The 24,813-nt window shown below is 38.8% G+C and overlaps 1 protein-coding gene across 35 annotated transcripts in view; it reads right to left on the reverse strand.

The window, feature by feature from the left end:
• Positions 1-24,813, reverse strand: part of madd (MAP-kinase activating death domain) — a 52,576-nt gene that overhangs the window by 12,997 nt on the left and 14,766 nt on the right. For 6 of the 35 annotated variants that reach the window (XM_044201742.1, XM_044201733.1, XM_044201778.1 and 3 more), the window contains 22 exons: positions 23,308-23,364; positions 22,266-22,438; positions 21,639-21,874; positions 21,375-21,531; positions 21,161-21,264; positions 20,871-21,076; positions 20,304-20,557; positions 19,926-20,065; positions 19,052-19,153; positions 18,433-18,474; positions 16,452-16,511; positions 10,483-10,591; positions 10,147-10,333; positions 9,223-9,373; positions 8,645-8,848; positions 7,195-7,245; positions 5,460-5,563; positions 4,962-5,045; positions 3,957-4,115; positions 2,733-2,853; positions 1,424-1,486; positions 5-125 (listed from right to left, as the gene is read on the reverse strand). In XM_044201742.1, coding sequence (XP_044057677.1) covers positions 5-125; positions 1,424-1,486; positions 2,733-2,853; positions 3,957-4,115; positions 4,962-5,045; positions 5,460-5,563; positions 7,195-7,245; positions 8,645-8,848; positions 9,223-9,373; positions 10,147-10,333; positions 10,483-10,591; positions 16,452-16,511; positions 18,433-18,474; positions 19,052-19,153; positions 19,926-20,065; positions 20,304-20,557; positions 20,871-21,076; positions 21,161-21,264; positions 21,375-21,531; positions 21,639-21,874; positions 22,266-22,438; positions 23,308-23,364 — 2,885 coding nt within the window. The remainder of the gene's footprint in view (positions 1-4; positions 126-1,423; positions 1,487-2,732; positions 2,854-3,956; positions 4,116-4,961; positions 5,046-5,459; positions 5,564-7,194; positions 7,246-8,644; positions 8,849-9,222; positions 9,374-10,146; positions 10,334-10,482; positions 10,592-16,451; positions 16,512-18,432; positions 18,475-19,051; positions 19,154-19,925; positions 20,066-20,303; positions 20,558-20,870; positions 21,077-21,160; positions 21,265-21,374; positions 21,532-21,638; positions 21,875-22,265; positions 22,439-23,307; positions 23,365-24,813) is intronic. The other 29 variants (XM_044201749.1, XM_044201787.1, XM_044201910.1 and 26 more) reach the window with 18 other exon arrangements.

Consider the following 24,813-nt stretch of genomic DNA (forward strand, 5'->3'; position numbering starts at 1 on the left):
GAACCTTTCAATCATCTCCTGAGGTCCCTGGTCCATACCCATGCCCTCACGCTCCAACATCACAGCATCTAAATAGGCGTCCTCCCAGAACTGCAGCTGGTCCCACAGTGTGGAGCGCTCCTTACCTGAACACATGGAGACAGTACATATGTAGCTTCTAATATGTGCAAAGCTTGACAGTTTCATCAACAACACAGCTGATCCATTCAAACACAACCCATACCATATGCAAGCATTCGTTCTTTCATACCAGCCAATTTAAATACACATCTATAAAAGAAATACTCTGACACAAACCTTACAACCAAAATGACTTCTGCAAGTTATTTAAAAAAAGGATATCATTTTATGGGCAGAGTCAGCAATACAATAATTATATCCAACTATTATACTGTTTGCATTTTTTATGTGGCTTTCTACCACTTGATTTTAAGTTATTACAAAGTTTCAGTAAGTAATGAAGTACTGATATTGTAACATTTTACTGTAGCTCAGAAAATAAACAAGCAGTTCATAGGTCTTAGTTATGCATGAAAACAACAGTAAGAGTCAAATTAGACCAAGTACAATTACACATAATGACGCTTGTTGTAGCATAACACTGAGGTTTGTGATGAGGCTCATAACTAACACTTTAATTGTTTTGATATTTGCTTTTTTTTATAAAAAAAAAAGGTCCAACATTACATTTATAGAGGCGTCTGATGCTGCCTTTAAGTGCTGCTCTTTGTAACCTTCCTGGAATCTATCTTTTTTATTTTGCTGGCTGCTGTTTTAATTTAGAAATAAAATTGTAAATAGCCACAACATTATTTAAAACAAAAATGCACACCTTAAAATAAATAAATAATTTTCACATGATGCAAAAGAGGAATAAAATATTTGATTTTTGAGTCAGTTTCATTTTCCCCACCACTATCACATGGCGGTAACTCATTGGAAAACTTGACATTTCCCAATCTTATTTACCAGCTGGTGGCTCATTTGAGTGTGCTCATCTCATAATTACATTTCTCACAACACTTGAAGGCAACATGCACTCATCCATTATGCAAACCCATGAAATGTTAAGCTTTTAGGTCAACATGAAAGTTAGTCAGAAAACTTGGTGAAATCGAAGGTGAACAGAAATTGAAATAAATGTTAAAAGTTAGAGCAAAAGCGAATGGACATCACACACACACACACACACACACACGTGAGGCAAATTCTGCAGGACTGCGTATATTTGCCACCCCTATTACATTTTAAGAAACACACAGATGTGCAGCTCACCAATGGACAGGAAAAACCCACATCACATCAAAGATTAAACACAGAGCTAGTCTGTTTGAACAATGGATACACCCCTCCACACACACACACACACACACACACACACACACACACAGGAAAAAATGCAAAGGCAAGAGATAAGCCCTACTTAGAGAAAAGGTTTCCATGGCAGCATCCTCTAGTTGATCCCAAACGGAGCTCTTATCGCGGCCTGGAAGAATTTCCCAGGGGGAGCAGCAAGAGGGACAAGAAGCAGTAAGAGCAGGAGGGGGTTAGGTGAAAAGGTGAGTAGGTTTTATGGCAAAAACAAAAGCAGAGTGACCCGAGACCCACACCAGAGGAACAAAAACAAGGACAAACAAGGACATACCACACTCATTTACTCACTTATTTATAGCCTATAGCTTGCACTTATACGCAGGATGTAATTTTTCAAAAAAATATGTTCAGCACAGTCAAGTAGATGTAGATTAGAAATAATCTTGTTACTGTGGTTTGTGGTGATGAGGCTGTATGTTTATGATCTGTTTAAATATAATATTGACTTTAAGTCCTTATTGTTTTTACATATTTAAAGACTGCAGTTTAACTAACAGTTTTAAGGAGGTAAAATTGTTTTGATAAGAGCTCTATAAATACATTTTTATTATTATTATAAATTAATTCAATTTTGTTAAACATAACAATTAAACACTAGTAATTCATTTTCAGCAGCTGCAGTCATGACTTACCATAGTACAAATAAATATTCTTAAAAAGGACCAATCCTGCATTATATTTTTTTTTTCCTTTTTCCCCCTATTCCTTTAATGTTAATTCTGTTAATTCTGCATGCATCAATTTTGCCAAACCTCTCAGGCAAGTATTCTCAGACAGGAGCAACCCACTTCACTCAGTAGTGTTAATTCATCACTACGTAAAAATTGGACAATCGCATTATGTAAAGATTCATCAGAAAACAAACATCAGGGTATAACCTTTGACCTTTTAACACATGTTAAGCTCACTGCTTCATTATAAATATTTAACATTACGCAACTTCTAGGTAATCACATGTCTGACTTCTGCTTCTTTTTTTTTTTTAATAAATCTTTCCACGATTAGTGAAAGTTCACTGTGGTTACATTAAAATGAAAACCAAAGCACAAGCTTGAACAAGTTGTAATGAGTGAAAGGTCACAACATCTATCAACACTTTCTTTACATACACCTTTAAATATTTCAGGTTGTTTGGTTCAAAAGATTTTCTTTGACAAACAAAAAAAAATAATGTTAGTAAAGTAATATAGAGCAATCTACAGTGGAAGTAAGAGAATACTGTGTGATTTTAGATGTTTTTTTCTCATTCTAAGTGTTTTTAAGAACACCGGAAGGAAACGTTTTCTTGAAACATCAGAATAAATGTCAGCTGTTTGACATAACAATATGAGGAATGTAGAGAAGTAAGCTGAACATACCCAGCAGGCCTTCACAAAGGTAAATCCTCATACTGATGTCCTCCATGGGCTGTGCAGGTGGCCCCTTTGTCATAGCAAGTACATGATCTTTTGCACTTGGTTTCAGAGTGTGGGTCTTTCCCTGTGGAAGCAGGACAAGGTCATGTTTGTAAACCAACAGCTAGTACCAATGACGAAAAATACAGTTTTATGTATTTTGTGTATTGATGCGTCCGTTTTTGCCCTATTTTGATCATTTGATCTATTTTGCATACTGTAGATTATTCAGGTTGAATACTGTTATCCTAACAATAGTCTGGCTCCAGGAATACCAATCAATTCAGTGGCTTGTCTGTTAGGACAGATGAACAAAGGCAGAGGGGTTCCAGTCCATTCGTTTAATAAGGAATTTTTTAAATTGGTTTGTCTGACAACCTACTAATGTAAAAACAACAACTGAACCATTACTGAAACTTCATTTATACACCAAGTAACAAATCATAAAACGATTAAAGACAGAAATGAATTCTCAAACTATCAAAAAAAGTAAACTTACATATCATTTACACAGTTCAAACTATTACTAATCACTATCGGATGTGACTGTCGGATCTCAAAGCCACCAGAGGCGAGCAATGCTTGCAGCTGGTCTAGGAGACTCCTGGCTTGCTCCTCAGTGGGAAAACACTGCATACATAGAAGTACTGTAAAACTGATGTTACGACATCTGCCTGCCCAACTTGATGATCTTAGGCCAGAAGAGGAAGGTTAGAGTGGGAGGGGATTTTCCAAACGTACAGTTTTCCAGACCCGAGGTGCATTCAGAGTGTTTTGAAATTGTAAACAAATGTGGCTCATTTAAAAGTATTCTCACCCCGTTAACCACCATTTGAGCTTTAACACACCACAAACTTTCAATTGCTGGAATGCCGACAGAGTTCATTCTTGGCAAAAGAAAAATACATAAACAATTTCCCAGGAAATTAGACTTTCTCTCATTTTCAGGTGTTTTTAAGTAGTGGAAAACTAGTCTGCAATCTCCCAGTTTTTCTAGTATGCATGGGAACCCTGAAATCCCATCAACTCCAGGCACCTTCTGTGGAGCTTTGTAAGTAATTTGTAATTAATGACTCAAGTTCAAATGGAGTAAGTTCGTAATGAAATTGTCATATTTTAAGTTGGCTCTTATCCAAAGTATGAACTGTATAATTTACATATTTCACTTATAGTCAGTTTTATACTTACAAACACTTGGCTGGTGGCTGGATTGGTTTCAATCTCGCTGTCAGAAAGAGTCCCTCTGGACTGATTTAAATGAGGAGCAGTTCTCCCACCGAGGCCGTCTCCTGCTGTGCTGCTCAGGTCACTGTCAGCTCCGAGAGTCTCTCCAGAGCTATTGCTTATCTAAAAATAAAATTCCAGATGTAAGAACAATGCATAAGTGGTGTTTCACATGCAGAAGGTTTGGTATAAAAGCAGCTTCTGGCATTCCTATTCATGGTTTGATAAAACAGTTTGAAATCATCTTATTCCACATAGTCTGACAGCATCCCATACATGTACATAATGTATTCTCAGTTTAAACCAGCCCTTCATTGAAGTTATATGATTATTTCACTACATGACACATTCTAACGCAGGACTCCATGTTTTCAATGGTTGCACAACTCCATCATGTCTTGTGCTTCATTTTTTTACACAATTTTTGCCCTTTGCCTGATGAAGGTCTGAGAACCGAAATGCAATCAATAAAGTGAGTATAAGTAATGGGACACAGTGTGAGATTGTTTTCTTATACAATTCCTCAAAATTCAGACTGACAAATTTGGTATCTTTGAAAATTTTAGGGTCTCCACTTGAATTTAAAGTAAAATTCTATGAGTTTGAACAATGTTTGGCTGCATGCCATGAGTTTGTAATGACTGGCACTGTCAGGCCAGTAACATTTAACGCATTAAAAAGGTATATATGCTGATATATTCAATACTCCATAACATAACAAAAGTAACAGGAACCTCACAGTCATCAGAGAGGGTGCTACAAATTATATGTCCAACTTGTAAACAACCCACGGCTAACAATAATGTTTGTTTTTTCATTTCAGTTTTTGAAAGGAAAAAGGCAAGAAAATATACTTTAAATGGTTTGGACCAAAAATATCATCCTGGAATCTACTAATCTCTAATTGTGAAGTACTGGAGCTGGAATACATGAGAACAAAGTGCATAATCTGAGTTGGCTGTGCCCTACCACTGTGCTAGCCTCTGAGTCCTGGCTGGTGCTTCTTGTCAGGATCGGTGGCTCCGAGCTCGTTACAGACTCTGTGTCGCTCTTCTGTAAACCCAGAGAAAAAAATTAATAAAAGAGGAGAGAATTCAGTGGTACACTTTGTTGTAGACAGTAAAAATGTCCTGCACCATTAGCAGTTTTTAACATTCAAAGAGTAACACCATAGATTGAAAGTTGCAAGTACAACTGACCTGGTGAAGGCCAAAAGGCCGAAACATTAGCATGTTAAAAGTGTAGCCAAATAAACTGAGCATCAAAACTGATCAATCTCAGGCCTGTCTGTTGTGGGTGCCGCCTTCAGCCCTTCGGGTGTTTGACTGTTTTAGTTTTTAGTTTGTTTAGCATCACAAAAAAAGAAACTGGTGAATCACATCCAGCTATTTACCAAAGTTTTTACATTTATTTAATCTACTTGACAACAGCAACGAGTTTTCACACAACAGTACTCCATGAACAAACCTGAGATCCAGATGTGACACTGAGGCCACTATCAGCACTGATCTGTGATTTCTTCTCCTCTGCATCAGCCACCTGGGGGCGCTGCTGCTTTGCTCCTTCAGACCCTGCAGGACAGACATGATTATCAGCATGTTTTCATGAATGGGATGATCTTCTTGCCTTACTGAGAGTCGCCTCACTCAAAGCCACCACAGCACAGCAACACTGACGCTAAAGTGCCAAAGCCTCTATTTAAACACTGCATTACACTTGTGACACAGCAAAGCATACAGTATAACACTACTTTATTCATGTTTGTAAAAGACTCAGCCTTAAGCTGCCTCTAGCTAAAAATACAGAGTGGCTATAATACATCTATTTTAAAGACGTAAGAAAACTTGCCTCATTACATTTTTTCACAACTTTCTGTATACAATACTGGTGCTTCACTGAGTAGTAACACATTAAGATCAGACAGAGAAGTTACATAGGGGCAAGCGCCATAAAACTGGGGAAAATGTTACAAATGAAAACAAAACTGCAAGAGCGTGACATTAAGTCAAAATGCTGCAAAGGTGGCCCAAGTTACACCAAAAACAACAAACAAACACAGGCAGTTAGGCATGCAGACAAACTGATGGACGGTAAAGGAGACATTTTCTTTTTCAAGTGTGATTTGTGGTTCCGTATTTATCACCTCGGTAGGTGCAGACATGGTGACAAGTAGATCCTGACACTTCCTTGTTTTTCAGTTTTTTGGGACACTTTTGCAAACCATTTAATAAAGCCTTAAAATGTGCCAGCAACTGTGGAATATTGTGAAACTAGAAACAAATACACTTAAAAGAGCAGGACAGGGCAACATGTTTTAATTTCTGCTCATCTTGATGCATGGTGTCAAGGGAAAAAAAAACACACTGGAAAACAAAATGACATATTGCTTGAGCTTAAGCCAGTGACTATAACATACAATTCCCTTTTTTTATGTCAAGGACCCCAAGACAGTCAGGGTTTTGTGCCAGATATCCACATCAGTAAATCATTTTAAATGTTGTATAGAATTAAATATTGTACCTGCCTAAACTGTAGGCAGTGAGAAAACAAATGTAAAAGCACGTGTTGGCTTCTACAGTACTATGTTCTGCATCCCGCCTCATGAGCTACAGCTATTAGGTTAACAAAGCTGAGGTCATTACATAGTGTATTATAGTAAAATTAGCACATACTGTAGTAATGCGTGCTGGAAGAACTTACCAAAACATACCAAGACTGGCTGCCATCTTGATTAAACACAACATAAAATATTTATTTTGGAACTAAAACAAGGGTGTAGTTTCTCACAGCGCTACATCTATGAGAAATTCTTTGACCCTAGTTGCCATATAGCAGCAAATACAGCACATTTAATACCACTAGAAGATACCAATACTACTGCATATGACAGATCCAGTGTCATGTGCAGAGTATCTCCACTTGGAAAATAAATTCTCATTCTCAGCTGAAATTACCCTGATACTTACTATCTCATTTGTAGTACATAATCAATCCAACGTAAAAACCAAAACTCTTATGTCTATATGTTTTTCAGTTATCCATTCTGACATTCTTATAAGGAGCACTCCTTTTCATTTAGTCATGTAGAAAGACACTGGTGAGTTTGAAAGGGTGGAAAGAAGGGGGTGGAAAAAGGTAAACAGCTGAACACCCCAATCTTTTTTCTTTTTTTTCTTTTTTTGGTGTATGAAAAGTCTCTTACTCTGTGGTTTTTCCATAGCTTTTTGCTTATCCTGGTGCTTGCTCCACAATTCTACCCAAGATGCATTGCAAGCAAGGAGAGAAAGACAGAGAGAGAGTCAGAGAGCTGGTTGAAAAGGCATGTATGGTGGATGAGCATTAAAATCAAAACTTAAACAAAATAAGCATTGAGATTCTGTCATTTCTGAATGAAGGTGTTTTGTAATGTTTGCATGTAGCTGTGATTTAATCTGGACAAAACGAAAAAGAAGTATTTTGTTGTCAAGTTGGATCCACTGAATATAACAGCTACTAAGGTAACATTACAACACACCCAGAGCTACTGGCCCAAAGTCCTGGAGAGCCACACAGGGACATCAGAATGAGCTTTGGCTCTGACCACAGGCCACCAATGTCATCAATTGCACATGTCTGGCTCTCCAGAGCAAAGGTGAGAGAGAGAGAGATGGTTGATTCGGAAAAGAGCATGGGATGGGGTTGAGAGGCCGACTAGCCAGCAGGTGAAATGTAGCAGTTGCAGAAGCGGGGATGCAAGTCTCACAGCATTCTGTAGAATTGAAGGTGCAACTTCTAAGAGGAAAAGAAGGGGTGCGGGTAGGAGAGGTGTCAGGGTGGTTGACTGAAAGTATCCCCCGTATACAGACCCAGAATAATTCACGGAAAATTAAGTGGTAAAGAGATTATTAAGGATTTTCTAAGCCAGTTGGTTCTTTGGCGACCAATAGAAAACACTTTCTGCAGTGAAATTTGTCTCTTTACTGGGACTGTTTACTGGGGAGTGACGCTTCCACCCTCCATGCTGAGAGCAAAGGGAGCTGCCATTTTCTACAGCACGCCTTGCAGAAACCTGCAGTAAAGGCAAAGACGAGCGCTGATTTGACTATCGATGCGCATACCTCTGGTTTCCCTCGTCCACTACTGCAGATTTAGGTATTGGAAGACCAAAACAAAGACATGCATTCAAGGTGCTAAGAGGCTCACAACAGAACTCCAGAGAGGAGGCAAACAGGGGCACAGATGCGTAAGGAAGGGGAGACAAACACACGCAGTCCAGCCTGGAACACAGGGAAATATTCCAGACACTTTTCAAGGCTACTTCATATTTACAATGGGGATATTTTAACCAGGGCTAAATTCTGAATTTAGATTTTCATTTTAAATAAATTTTTGAAAATCATTACCAGACAAAGTATTTGGTATAAGATCGCAGGAGTTCATTTTCACAACAATATTGATTTTTTTACTCCAGTAATTATCACCAGTATTTCAGGTCAAAGCGTGTGGAATATTATAACACCTGTAAGAATCTGTCTGGGACAAGTGAAGGGATCTTTCTTTGAGACGGTTGGAGGAGGGGGTGGGAGACTGGTATTAAGGTTGATGAGCTTGTAGGGGACGGGGTGGGGGATCTCACAGTGCACATGCAACCGGGGCTGGAGTGGTGTACACACCAATCGAGGCAATAAAGTTCTCCTCGTTCAGACTCCGGGTATCAAAATGGCGGGCTCCTTTGCCCATTGTGTGGTGTGGCAGCTGCAGGTGTGGAACATTCAGAAGGCCCTGAGGTCTGGCAGTCTCCATACGGCCAGAAGGACTGTCTTTACTCCCCGGGCTGCCAGCACTGTCTGTGGGGCTTCGCTTGCGTTTTTCTGGGTCTACCAAATTACCAAAATGAAGTGGCCAAAGACAGAGTTCATCAAATTACAGAAAAATAAATGAGTGGAGGTTTAAACTGGGAGAAGATTAACAGTATTAGACAAAGAAGGAAAAACAGTGATGAGATCTAAACGTTACAATTACAATGTTTTAGAGAGTCAACATCTAGCATGCAGCTTAAAGCTTAATATAAACACAATGCAAAGATATGGACAGTGTTAGTAGCACAGGCCCACTGCTGTTATGCTTCTCAGTGCAAAAAATCTTAAAAAATTATCTGATACAATATCAATACAAAAAAAATCTACTTCGTATACATCACACAATCCAGCATCAAATGTATGCATTCCTGTGCTAAACATGTGGGACGTACCTTTGGTTTGATAATGTGTGCGTGCTATTTCCAATAAGCTGAAGACACTGGCCATTCCTCCGAGGCCTGCATTAGTGTAAGAGTGCTCCAGACTGGAAACTGTGCACTTCAAGATGTCCAGCATGCCTTTGTACACCTTTCGGCTCACTTCCTGGAAACAAAACACAGTAACAAGATTTCAACAAGACAAATAAATAAATAAATAAAATACAAGCAAGACTACAAGCACCATGGTCTAAGGTCATATGTTGCACAGATTATAATCTGAGACAAATTTGTGATATTGAGCTATATAAAAAAAAGTTGAAGTGCAAGTTCTTGCAGTGACTGTGACCAACAGAGTCATTAACATTAATTATCAAATAACCTACAGCTGCAAAACGTCACTTTATGCACATTCAAACTAAACTAGAGGCAACTATTTTGAAAACTGATTAATCATTTTAGTAATTTTTCAAGGAAAAAACAAACAACATACATGTTACATACATACATAGTAAACTGAATATCTTTAAGATTTTGGACTTCTAAACTGGCTGTTACTGAATAAAACAAGCTACTTGAATACATCACCTTAGGCTGTGTGATATTATAACGGCATTTTTCACTATTTTCTGACATTTCATAGACAAAATGATTTATCATATTATTCAGCAGAATAATCAATAATGAAAATTACCATTAGTAGCAGCCCTAATATAATTAATTCAAATTTGCTAAACAAAAAACGTTGAGTGAAGAAAAAAAACAATGTGTGCAAATCTACCTCCAATAATGAAATAAAAATGCATAAAATACTTTAGGCAGACTTTAGTGGCCCAAATGTTACATTCATGCTTTTATTCCTCTTGCTTTGTTGTTAATATTGTATGTTCCTTGGCACATCACTTTACAGTGGGGAGGGCAAAAAAACAAGCATCTCACCACATCACGTATGATCTCCTGTCTGGCATCTTCCTCTGACTGGATGGCTCTGTTCAGCTTACTCAGCACAAAGACACGAAGCTGCTCGTTCTCCAACAGGCGCCGCACTTTTTTCATGTTGAGCCAGCCGACTCCCTGACCATCCAGAACACTCTGCACCACTTCCTTCAAGAACTGCTGGTTCTCACTGAATCAAAATAACACAGTTTCAGTCATATTCAACAGATGCAAGTGATTAAACAACACTTGATACGTACCATATTTGTAACCTTTAAATCCAATAAATATAGCATAATGAAATAAAATATATGCTATAACAATGTGCTCTAATTTTACCTCGTGTTGTTGACTCGACCCTGAGGAGAGGGCGATTCTCTCTTCACTGTTGGACTGTGCTTGATTACTGAAGACTTCTGGTCCACAAGTGCTCGAGGTGCACGTGCGCCTGGAAGATAAAGCAAAACAATGAGGTTTCTGAAAACCACAGAGCAAGATAACCAAAATAACAAAACTGCAAACTACTAGGTCACTAGACAGAAGAGCACTCAGTAGAAGTGGACTGGACACACACACACAAAAAGGCACCAGGAACTGTAAACCAGGACAGGAAACAACTTTTAAACTAGTCTTTTATTTTAAGCTACTACATCAAATAGAAAAGAAAGCAGTTAACATCATTTTGTGAAGAGGACAGACACCCCTGGAATCTACTGAAGGTTATCTACTGCTGAACAGACAAATTACTGGAGCTGCTATAGTTTATTATTACAAGAGGTGAAGGACAAATCATACAGGGACATGGTGCGCGCACACACACACACACATGCACACACACACACACACACACACACACACACACACACACACACACACACACACACACACACACACACACACACACAAGTCCAAACGGTGCTCTTGGTGGTGGCATCACACATTAGCAGCATAGAGATGTGAGGTCAGACAGAGGATAGTGTGTACAGCAACTACATGAGTGATATCATGCATGGCAGAAAATAAAGGGATGTGTGAAAGGCAAGGAAAATGAGCTACACTTCTAGCTGACTCATTTTATAATATATAAAATAATACATTGCTGCAATGCTGTGGGATGCTTGGCATCTGCGAGTGAATCACTTGTCGAGGTTGGGTCAATCATTTTATCATTATATTATAATATAATCATTAAAGAGGCTCCAAACATTTTGGCAAGTCTATTTATTTTCTCACTCAAATGAAAATATATATGTGAGACTTGACCCAGACTTGATTTTTAAAACCACTGCAGCATGTAATGAAGCTGGTTATTAATGAATGTTATATCTTGTTGTAGAGGTCCCTGTTTTTTATACCTTAGACTTAGATTTTTCACACTGCTATTAATCCTCTCAAAGATGTTGCACATTGTCATCTCAGGACATATTAAATTCCCCTGATCCCCTAAAACTGTGCAGGTACAGTGCGACGTTATTAATCGTGCACATTGTGTGAACTCACACTACGCGTTTTAATCAGCCTTTCTGCAAGGTCAAAACTTGCAACTTCTATTACTCACATTGTACGGATCAATTGACCGGCCACGACGCGGGTGCTCACACTGATTGTAAACACGGAACTCCCAGTCAGTTTTGTCCATTGACAGTTCCAATAAAGTTTATTCAAACAAGATGGCCGCGTCCTCATCAATGTTAACAAAGAGAGAGAAAGGCAGAAGTACTTTGTGCAATTCCACTATGAACGGAAAGACGAAAAAAGGAAAACATGGAGCTGCAGATGGCTGGAAGATGCAGACAATATGGTGTCTGTTCTGAAGTTCAGTTTTATGTCACAGATACATCACACAAGACACTCCTCCAGTAATACTAAAACAAGCTCACTACAGTTTATGGCTAAAGGTTTGGCAGCCATGTGGAAAATCGGACTGTGGAACTGCTCAAACTGCAAGACAGCCCACCTAAATTTCAGACATGCCGGACATCTAATCAATCGAACGACAGCCAGATTGTTGATCATTAAAGCAATTAATCAGGTGTCCCCCCCTCAGACCGCAAGCCAAATGACAACCAATCTGGCAGAAATTTGGACAGATTCTAAAATTAGTTGGGGGTGACCAATTCTGAGCTAAAATCGCTTAATCTGTACAGTGTCTGCCCAAGTTCCTTGCACTTGTTGACACAGCGCTTTGGTTCACATGTTGATATGATGAAATAAAACCCAACCCGATCAAACTCTGGAGACTCATATAATGAGAGAAATTAGAGTCTGACCAGGCTGGAAGCCATATGGTCGGGCCTCATCGGGTATAGGTTAAGTCAAAGATCTAGGGAACATGTAAAACTATACATAAAGGATGTGCGCCATCACAACATTATTTCTGCAAACAAAGACCTTATAAGAGCATCAAGCTTCAGCAATTCTCTGACAACAATTTTACTTCCATATCCATACACTAAATCCTAGACAACACTTTAAATTAAATACAAGTACTGACTCTTTTTATAAAGTGGCTGAAAAATCCAGGTTATCCAAGTACAGTAATCCACAGCTCTAAAATCTACATCACAGTGTAGATCAGACACTGTGATGTAGATTTCTCCATTTTGTCTCTTGCTGATTCTATTTCTAAGGCATGGAAGGATGGGGGAGTAGCACACTCCTACAAGAAGAGAACAAGAAAGCTTTTCTGATCTGACATCTGTCATTGCAGGCTGGTTTATTGTCAGTTTTATGTGACAGCGGGGATCTATTGTTTATTATTGTTGCTGAAGTGTCGTGGGGACAAGAAATGAGGTTTTATTCCTGATACCAATACTTTGATTGCACAAGCAGAATTTTTCAGCATCTTTCGTTTGAAAACCAATAATGCATAGCTGTTTTGTATCAAGATGGCAAGAGGAAAAGATCTAAGTGACTTTGAAAGAGTGTTCATTGTTGGGGCATGGATGGCAGGAGCTTCAGTCACAAAGACTGTACAACTGGCTAGTGTTTCAATAGGAACAGTGACTAAAGTGACATCTGCATTTAGATCTATGGGAAAGACATCAGTAAATAGGGTTGTAATTGTGGTCGAAAGCGCACATTTGATGACTGTGATGCTCGTGCATTAGTGCGATATGTAAGGAAAAACAGAAGAGCAACTCTCCATCAGGTGACTGAGAATGTCAATGCAGGACGTGATCAGACTGTCAGCAGGAACAGTGCGTCGACAATTACACAGAGAGGGATATTATAATAGGGTCGCAGTGCATAAACCCCTCATTACAAAGATAAATGCACATTTGATAGTTCAGTGGTGCAAAAACTATAGGCACTGGTCTACAGAGATGTGGAAAAAAAGTGATATGGTCAGATGAGTCATCCTTCACCATATTTTTGACAAGTGGGCGAGTGCATGTGTGGCGTACACCAAGAGAACGGTACAGGCCTGAATGCTTGACCCCTACAGTGAGGGGATCCAGTGGCTCTTATGCTGTGGGGGGCACTTGTCCCCTTAGAGGGGAGGGTCACTGCAAATCAATACAAAGTTGTTCTGAGTGATCACCTTTATCCTATGATGAAACATTTCTATCCTGATGGGAGTGGTCTCTTCCAGGATAACAATGCCCCCATCCACAGGGCCAGAGGGGTCACGGTTTGATGAGTATGAAAATGATGTGAATCACATACTATGGCCTTTGCAGTCACCAGATCTCACTCCATCTGAACACCTATAGGAGATTTTGTACCAACGTGTTAGACAGCGCTCTCCACCACCATCATCAAAACACCAAATGAGGGAATATATTTTGGAAGAATGGTGCTCCATCCCTCCAGTAGAGTTCCAGAGCTGTTCTGGCGGCATGTGGTTGCCCAACTCCTCACAATGACACTTTATGTTGGTATTTACTTTAATTTGTCACCCGTCTGTACATATCAGGTTAAATGAAAACGTTTGTTGGTAACAAACAGAAGAAGAGCTCCAGTGGAGTCTTTGGGTGGAGGCTTTCATTAATATTTTTTGCTGGACAGCCTGCAGGTCTTTTCCAGACCCCAGCTTTTAACTGCGGCTTGTACACAGTCGCTATAAAAACCAGAGGTTAATCAATGGAGGATACTTTGAGGCTGCTTCTTTTCTAAATGGTTCTTGACCTTAGGGCTCAAATGATTTGTCCACCTGATTAACAAGGGAGAGATGGTACTAGGGCTGAAACAATTCCTTGAGTAACTTGATTGTTTAATCCATATAATTACATAGAGCACACTTACGTTCTTCACATCCAGTCCACAGAGCGGACCCGACACAAGGTATATGAAGGCTAGAAAAGAATCTAGGCTACGTTCATTATGGCTATAAGTAATGGCTAGTTACGTAAATCAATATGGTGGCTAATTAAGATGTCTCTAAGTTAGCTAGGTTTTGCTCAAGAAAATAACCACAGAAAATAAAATGCTGCGACCAATTTATGAAAGCCTGAGCTTCATTCATGTTATTTATTATCATGATAGTCACTGTTCCTGTCCACTCGTTTTTGTCTCCTAAAAATGCCACAAAGAAGACAGTAAAGGTGAGCTGTAGTTAGGCTGAAACTTGTAGTTCTGAAAGTAATTTCCCCTTCTTAGTCCAGTATTGCCTGTGGCACCAAATACCCGTTTGGATGGTCCCCCCATAATTAAGGTCTCTTCAGGACTAAAACCTGAGCATTTATCTTATTGAATATCATCAGCTCTGCACACATTCTGTGGAGCATACAGGCACAGCTGAAAATTGTTTGGTCAACTTGATGGATAGGAAACCATTTACACAGAGAGACAAACCTAATTGGAAGCCTGCACGTGCAAAAAAAGAAAAACCTGAAAAGTCTTTAGGGAAACAGACCCTGCAAACTCAGTAAACTGTTATAACGTGAGCTGCAGGTAAGCTTTCTATCGAGGCTGGCCAGCATTATGAATTGATTTAAGATTTTATGATGAGATTATCATCATTTATGATTTCTGATTCTGCATTATAATACCATGGCAGCGCTGCAGATGGCCCGATATAGAAAAAAAACTGGTGTGCAGCTATCACAGACGAGGACTAGATAACTAGTTTTGGTAACGTTTGCATGTTTGTTTGGTCAGATGGGTTTTTAATACTCAGAGCTACACAGTGATCGGTTTAGCATGCCAAGATGCTACATAGAATGATTTAGAAGGTCTTTTGTACTCACAGCTGTGAAACTTTTGAATGACATGTGACACTTGATCGTTTTCTGAGATACAGGTTATGTCTGTAAAATTTAAAAAAGGTTTAATTTCATATTTATTGCGTGCATTACTGGTCCTCTTTGTACAACTACATCGTGAATATGACGCCATCAGTGTGAAGGGACATTTCTTGTAATGCTTTACAAAAGAGAAATAACACCGGAAATTAAAAATATATAATTTACTTTAATTAAGAGCACTGTTCAATCTATTTTTAAAATAGTATACTTTCCATTGCTTTTGACAAACTAATTATGCCTCAGTACTGTTGTAATTATACCAACAACTACCCAAAGCCTCTTGCGATAACTCTGACAAACAGTGACAGCCTCAGTTCCCCAAACGCAATCTGACAAATCCTATGAAACACACAAAATGCACCAGAATTATATGTAACATCATGCCTTATCTATGAAGTCGGCACACTGCAGAATCTAAACTTATCTGCCAGGTTGTCGTTTTGATGAGATAAGACAGCTGTCTAGACAACCAGTATCTTTGCCTGGTAAAACCCTGAATTTAGTTCACTGATAATAAAGAATTTCAGCAGTTAGGTTTCAAAATTTTCAGAATTTTACTGTAGTCACTGCTCATTGTGTACAACACAATTACAGCATGATTGGGCACACCCCAATTTGTACTCTGTGGGAGCATAAAGGACAAGAAAACAATGACAAACAATGGATACTGGTAGCTTAGTCTATTCATTCTTATTCTCCAACATCCTGTGCTTCATTTGCTTCCCTGTGGTTATTTGTTGCATAATGTATTGTTTTACTTTTTTACTGATGTTAGATCTAGGTATACTTTTTCTCATAAGTTCTTTGAAACTCGCTTGTGATACGGCTAGTTCAATAAATAAAATTAAACATACTGTGGAGTGAAATAACAGTTAGTCTGAGGAAGGGGAACAGTCACTATGAATGACAGCGTGGTAAGACAGACTCAATGCTCCACTGGATCTTCGATGACACACACACGGTGACTGAAATGAGGCTAGACAGAGGGGGATGCTGGGAGATGTAGTTGACTGGCTTGGAGAAGCATGCAGCTCACTCGATAAAAAGGGCAGAACCCACCTTCTCCGCTCCCCGGGCCGGCCTCTGTAATTATCTCCATTAGAGAATTTAGCCCAAATACTGCACACAAAACCCAGAATTAGTGCCGCGAAAAGGTGGACAGAGAGAGGGACACCGGCCCAGACACAACCAGTCTGAACATCAACCCATAAAACAACAGACATGCACACTCAACATGGCGCCAAAAGAAAGAAAATAAAAAAAGTAAAAGAACAGGGCAGACAGAAAAGAGAAAAAGACAATATGTACTGATGATGGTATCAACCCTGAAAGTGTTTAATAATATGACTAATGTCATGTGTTTAGCAACACATTCAACATTTACAGTATCATGTAGGAGCTGTGTATAGCTCATACTTTATAGTATATACACACATCAGTAGCCTGAACCATGTGAATAATGCAGTCTAGTTCAACAATGAAAATGTAAATCTACAGCAGTGGAGATGTTTCTGTAAAATGTGTGCATGATGTAAGGCAGAAATGTTGCTTTGAGCACAAAAACACAAAAAGATATGATACAGAGCAAAATACTTCATTAGAAAACCTGTGATCTTCAAAGTTTCGTCACTGTTTTTGTTAAAATAGTGAGTGACCTCAAAAAGGGAAGGAAACACTCAACAATGAGAGCCACCAAACAAGCAAGCAAGGCAAAACACATGAGTCGGGAGGCAGGTGGGAAATAAATTCCATTCACTGAGGACAGATCTTTCTGTGAACGTCATTCAAAGACATAAATGTAACTACATTAAAACATGAATTAGGTAAATGCAGTTCAAAAGGACTTATCATCCTTGTAATAGTAAGGATGTGCAGATGCCACACCAACAACAGTCTGTAGTCACAGAAGAAATCTTTTGACTATAAATGTGTGCATCATAGCGTATCAAAAAGACTCCCACCAGTCACACAGAGTGGAATGGCAAAGGAACAGAGGGGAAGGCATATCTTCTATCTTAGCTCTATGCTGAGAAACAGGGTGTAAGACAGGTATAGGTCACTTCAAGGATAACGAGATGCCTAGTCAGGGGGCTAAAACAAACTATCACACCAGACATAACATACCCGGGCTGTCAGGGGCATCTGAACAACAAAGACAAAACACATCATAATCAAAGGAACAGAACATTTTCTATGGCAGCTATTCCACATGGAGTGGAGCTATTGAGTTAGATTACCATGCTTCGCCTGATTTTTCTCTCAGTTAAAGTGAAAATCCAGCCTAAACAGAATTCATATTAGCCTCTTAAACTTCTGAAATCTGAAATATTAGCCAGTTTAATAACTATATTCCCAAGTGCAAGTTTTGCCCCTGTGACTTTAGCAAAGCATGACAAATTTGTCTGTGCTGTGCATAATTTACTTCTCTCGTGTTCATAACAGTTAAGACTTTAATAAATAGCTGAATATGGGTATCAGCTGCCACTGCAGGTGGACTAATTTTGTTATGTTTCAGTTTCCATTCATGTTGAACTGCAGTTAACCTGATATAAACATCTGATACCCATAAAACCATATATCCTGCAGTTGGTTTGGATTGCTTGCTCTTTCTCTGTTTGTTTGAAAAAAGACCTGCCATGCCACATTTATCTGCTTCCAAATGATACCTGGGTGCACATTTGTACCAATGTTCATATGAACTACTCCAAAACATGTTTAATCTGAACGATTTCTACACCATCAGCTAATGGTATAGTAGATATGGTAAAATAAATAAATAAATAAATAAATAAAAAGGCAAATTAATCAATAATCTGAGAAAAAATGCACATGAGAAAGAGTTGCTCATCTCTGCAAATGAAGAACAAACTGTGCAGGACCATGGCAACAACAAATATGAAGTCTGCTTTTGAGTGGACTTTCCTGTTACTCTTGAGAGAAAAACTTTGATATATCCTCAATATTCTCCTTTAAAATAGTGCCATATCTGTTTGGCAATCCAGTGGGAAGACAGTCAGGCTTTAAAAACAGCTCTACAAACCTGCTTGCTCCATTTCCTCCTCAATATCAAAACTGAAATATTCTTTTACCCCAAAAAATTATTTAGAAAAATAAATGAAAACAAAAAGGCAGAGAAGAACATACAGTAAATGAATTAAATAAGATACTTCTAAAGTTAAAAAATAAATATTATGCTTTTCTGTTTAGACAAGCATACATTAGCTTTGTTTTTTTAGAGGGTAAGCAATGCAATGACTAATTAAATGTGTTAATTAGAATTTGATAAAAGTATATAAAATCAGAGGATTCAAATCACAGTATTTGAGTGCAATCTAAATATCTAAATTAGTATGATAAAATAGCTTCTTTTTTTTTTTTTTCTCTTAATAACCGATACATGACTGCAAACATGAAGCCATGAAAAGTGATAAAAATAAAATATGAAATGAGAGGGTCAGAAAAACATTAACAATAATGGCATTAAAACTTTTTTTGTTTTTGACTCGTGTCCTTTAACTTTGTCAACTCTCCCTACTTTACCTGTGTGTATTACCCTTGAAACCACACTGAATAACTGGGACAGAAAATAAGACAGAACATCTATTTCATGAGGAATTTGAATGGATGTAAAAGTGGTCAGGTTAGCTGTGTTGTCCTACCTTTTAGACTGGGGAAAGGCGTTGCTTTGTCCCTCGCTGCCTTGTTGGGAAGGGCAAGATTGGACAGACTGAAACTGGTGCCGTGGTTCTTGTAAAGATTGCCTATAGTGGGAGTGATAATACTAAAATCAGAAAACAGGAATACAATTAAAATGATCAAAACCAAAGGTAAATTTTTGGGAAGCAAGTTTACTCTCATCAAAACTGTGATAAAGCAGCCTTTGGTAACAAGAGGCAACTGACCCAGCTGTAGAAAAATAAACTGTTACATTAACCAATAGTAAATATGTAAATGGCCATATCTACAATAAAAACAAGTTGCATGCCGAACAGCCAAAAGATTAGCTAAAAATATGCTAAAACTCTCCACGGAGCTTAGAGGAACTGCAGAGTTGGGTGACAATTCTCTGTGGGTTAATCCATTGTTAATATAAAAATATAGATTATAGCCGCTTTAAAGAGTAAATTAACACTAAATCTACTTTTATGCATTTATAATACCATTCATTGATTCTAGTTCCAGTCTTTATTGCAGTGGCAGTTCTCTTCTCAGAGAAAATAAAGTGATTCTGTCCTCTAGACAAAAGAGAAAAATCAGAGAAACTTCTGCAACAAAGAAACATTATGTTCGCTCTCGTCTAGGGAACTAAACTCACTGTACAGTCTGGATTTGAATGCATTTTTGAATTTGTGAGGGGGCATTTTCAAGCTTTAACGGGGTATTAAGTCTTTAAGAATTGGTAAATTGGGTCTGACAAGTGCTATTGGTTTTGGTGCTCGAATTCATCATCACCCACATAAATCAGCCCACTTTCCATGTTTTACAACATGAACTTAGCTGAAAAGAAACCAAATGAAATTCAAATATTCTTACTGGCAAAAGACATGAGTCCTCCAAATCCATCATTGCTGCTGTTGGAAATGGTGGAGTTTGGCGAGCTGTTGTGGGAATCTCCCTCCCCATCAGACTCTCCTGGGAGCCTCAGGCTACTGGGACGTAAAGGACGCTGTGCCCTAAAAAGATGACCAAAAGACATTACCGTGCATCATAGACACAGGAATATATGCATACTGTATGGGAAACTCTCAAGCATTCACATCACATCACACCACCAAAGATTCAAGACCACCATGAATGGAGAGAGTAATTTGACATGCTGGGTTTTGATAAAGAGCATTGCATGGTTTGGTCAGAGAGCCCATTTGAATGATGATAATGTATTCATTCAAGTGATGAACAAGTTTAACACACTTGTTGCCATTGAGGTTCTGGTTGAATCGAGGGGTGTATGACTCCACTTGCTCTTCTGCATCAGGGTCATCCTCTGAGGGGAAGCCATACTGAGGCTCAAAGTATGGGTTGTCATACTCTTGCTTTTTGTTGGCTGGGTCCACCAGGCCAGCATCAGCTGTAGGTCTGAGGAATGGCTGACTGCCCAGTGCGGGGACAGGGTTCTGTAAAGCGGCACTTGCTGATGCTTCAATTTCAGGTGCTTCCCCCTGCTCCTGGAAAAATTAGCACACAGATTAGCACACAGGTCTCCTTGTGTTTGTGTAACTATTGTTCTCCTTTCCTTAATTTTAATATAGAATAGATCAATTCTGCATAACTCCAGTTTGGCCATATTCATTCTTCTGATGAATATGACAAATGTATAGCTCATGTTAAAAGTTGTATCTACAAAAACAATAAATAAATAAAGCCCTGTCCAAAATTAGTCATCAAAATATGAGACATTTAGTTTCAACAAAAGCAAAAAAAGATGAAGAAAATTATACAGTGAATTTAAGCTTCACACTAATTGGAATGATCACACACATGGTTGACTCCCTGGATGACTGTGGTGGGACTTGAGCTTGCAGTTGTGCTGGAGCTTGAGCGAAGAGGTTGTCCATCAGAAGGTTCAGCAAGTCCGTCCCCACTGGGTGGACCCTTTGAGCCATGACCTTCCCTGAAGTCCTCGAAGTCTTGAAACTCAACCTCACTAGCGTCTCCCAGTGCAGCATGGGTAGGCGGGTCCAAGCCTAAGACATCGAGGGAAAATATTACAAGGACGGAAATGGTAGGAATATGGTCAATGCATATCTTGTAATGAAACAACTACATACTTGGTGTGTCTCCCTGGATGTCACCTTGGATCATCTCACTCACAAGGTCTCCAAGTGAGGAATAGGACGAGCTGGAGTCATCGTATGCCTCACTGTCACTACCACTGCAACAAACAAAATGTATTACCAACAGCAAATAATAAAATATACCAAGAACTCAACTAAGCAGATTAAATTGGATTGTTATGCTTAAAACGATCTTGTTCTTTCTTACCTGTCTGTGGGGTCAGACTCGTTGCCCTCATCCTCCAAGGGACCAGCCATAGCTTCAACCAGCTGGGAGCTTCCATCGTACACTCGGTAGACCACTGGCTGTAGCTGGTGAGCATACCATTTGGGCTTATCTCCAATTAAGGAGGGGTCAAACACATCTGAAAACAGAAGTGTGCAGAGTATATTGTTTATAACACTTACTTTAACACATTTTCTGTAATGCATATTGAACAAGATACAGACTATCATCTTAAATGAGTCTTACTGTTATGTATCCTCTGAAAGGCAAGGTTGGTGGGATTGAGAGCCCATTCTCCATAGAACTCCACTGCCTGGGTGTGAGAAAGTTTTTCTGCAAAGCTAGAGCGCCGTGGCCGAGATGCAAGAAAAGAAGATGACTGAAAAGCCACCACAGGCCGGGGGAAGAGGCGCAAGGTGCGAGTGTGCATCTGGAACCCCTGGAGAACATTTGGGGAGTTGAAGAACCGCACCATGGCGACCCTGTAAAAGAAAAAAGTTAGTTTAGCTTGATATTTCTTTTTATCTGTAAAATAAATATTATCATTAGGATTGCACGATATATCAATTGCTGATATATTATTAGCAGATAAGTAAGAAAATTATATTATTGATTAAAGTTACATATTAAAAAAATAAACTACAGTTATTACAAACAAAGTTTAGAATAAATTAATGTATTCTTTATTCTAGGGATGTTGAAGGCTCTCCAAATATTGTTGTTGTATTAGAAAAATAAACTTGTCAATCTAAGAATATATATTTATTATACTGAAAATGTCAGTATAATTTTTTCCCACCTTTTTCAGAGTTCCTTAAATAGGCAAAGAAAAACATGACAAATAAACAATGGAAAGAGACATTCATGGCTTGCCTCGTGGCTACATCCACAGAATCAACGTCATTGCCATAAATTAGAGGGTTGAACTCTGTGGAGGATGGCGAAGCTTTATCTCGTCCAGGTGGGAGCAGGGGCATCTCCTGACCTTCCTGGAACTTCTCCAGGTTCAGAATGGGTTGGGTGTTTAAACTCATACTGGCCAAGGCCTAGAACAGGTGAGAGTGACACGAATTATAAACACAGCAGTGGACCTAAAGACAAAAACACAGCGCTGTGATGGACCACTCCCACGATTGGCATCAACATTTAGTTTGTAATATCAATTTGTAAATTTAATGGGATATTATATAAACGTATACACATACACCCTCTATAGTGGGAAAACAATTAAGGTCAAAGTGACTGACTGCTAGAATGGGGGCTTAAACATGGAAAATCTGGTTTAAGGGGTGATTTTATGGGATAATCCAATAAAATTGATCTAATCCCTCTTACTACCAAGCATCTCTGCTGCCCAGTAGTGTGCTAAAGTGAGGTAAGAGATGATAAAACTATAGGGTCCCAACCCAGGTTTTTCCCATTTTTACAGTTTCCACAATTTTACTTTACTCTTATTATATACTGCACCTGAAGGGTCAGTTTTATGCATGTTGATGCCTGTGGTGGGTGTGTTGAGAGAGGAGGGGCACAAGGGAAGTAAGTCACTATGCATGGTTTGCTTTGGGGGAACTGCTGCAGACTCAAGTGTCAATGTTTAGCTTAGCATAATGGAGCATTTAGTTGCTGGGTCTGGATGAATGTTAACTTTGTCAAAAAGTGATTAGCTTCATCATATCTTGTTTTGGTTACGAGAACACTCACTGATGCCAAGATAGATGCACGCACATTCAGTCATGCTCAAGCCAGAGCTAAGCAGTGTATCAAAAACTGATCCGCAACATTCTGTGAGACTGTTATGCATTTAATTCAAGTCTTGAAGAGTAGGAGAAAAGTAGTAGTGACAAGCAAAATAATGTGAGAGAGAAGATATCCGTGCAGGGGCATTACACATTCCACAGGAGGAGAAATGAGTAACCTTATTTTCAGAGGAGAAGATCTGCTTTTGGGTGATCACGGTCAACCTAACCAGACACTAGGAAGGGGATAAGAGAGATGCGAGGAGAATCACATGAAGGCCTGGGATGATAACTTTGTGACTGACACTGAAACAGCACATGACGGAAGGGTCCCAACCATGGCCCTTTCCCTTTCTTTTCTTTGTCTCCTTTCAACAGTACTTCCCTATTTGTCGATTGTTGCGGACAGTGAATACGTACATTTTAGTGCCACCCAAATGTGACTCAAATAGATCTAAATTCATGAAAAAAGTGCTGATGTTATTTTTGATTTGTTTGCGCAATGAAAGAAATGTCTTGCTGTTTAATCATTTCCATTTTCAATTCTACAATACTTTACCGAAGAAAGGAGATAAGAAAAGATACATTTGTGTGCGTTTTGAGGTGATGGACGGCCGGTAAGAGAATTTGGAAGACTGAGTGAAAGAGAAAAAGATAAATTTTGAGAAAGTAAGACCAAGAGAGAAAGAGGAATATGAGGAAAGAAGATGTGTTATTTATGCTCAACATGAAAAGACAGTGAGAAACACAGACAAAGCAATGATGTGACCAACAACCAGACTTCACTTACAGAACTAAAATACACTAAAAGACACATGAAAGCCATCCATAGTGACCAACTGGGACAAACCAGTGGTTACAATGGAGTGGTGATGACAAATACAAAACAGCAGATCTTTTCAGAAACATAGATAAATACTTGCACAATAAAGCACCTGTAGCAAAATAAAAGCCTCAACTGTAACTTCTAATTGTTCAGAAAAAAAAGTCAGGTAAGCAGAAATAATACAAACCACTATTTTTGTAAAAGTAAAAGTAAATAAATCAGTCGCTCGTTAGGACCAATTTATTTTAGTTATCCAGTGTTAAGTGCAAGTATTTTCAGCGACTCTCACATGAGCAGCATTCTGCTTTGGCATCACAGTCTTCAGATAATCAGTTAAACCATCTTCAGTGACATTTTCTCCACTCACAGATATCAATATTGTGTGCTTGTTTCCAAATACACAACGGCTAAACTGAGGCTTTGCACACTCCTACACACCAGCCTCTCAGTCACACATTCGCAAACAGGGAGAGAGCTGATAATCACACATGGCTAACGAACCGGCTCTGATTCAAGGCATATTAAACTAAATAAGTGTATGCAAGGATTTTAACCTAAAAACTGTTTTTTAGTTCGTTCAAACATCAGGTTAAGTTTGAACGAACCATATGAGGAAAGTTGTATGTTGGTTGTATTCGATGAGACAATAAAATTAAATATGTTAGAATGATATACTTAACAGATAAAAACAGCCTCAGTGTATGTATTGATTTCATAGCTTATGAAGCTTTGGGTTTGGCTGCCTGAAAAAACTGTAAAACAACTCAATTCATTTTTATTAAAAGTGATGCTGGACTTTGGTGATGCCCCTGTGTCATTTAAATGTATAATTAAATAGTGAATGTTAGGTAATTTTAGT

Source organism: Siniperca chuatsi, linkage group LG1, assembly GCF_020085105.1.
Source record: "Siniperca chuatsi isolate FFG_IHB_CAS linkage group LG1, ASM2008510v1, whole genome shotgun sequence".
Lineage (NCBI taxonomy): Eukaryota > Metazoa > Chordata > Actinopteri > Centrarchiformes > Sinipercidae > Siniperca > Siniperca chuatsi.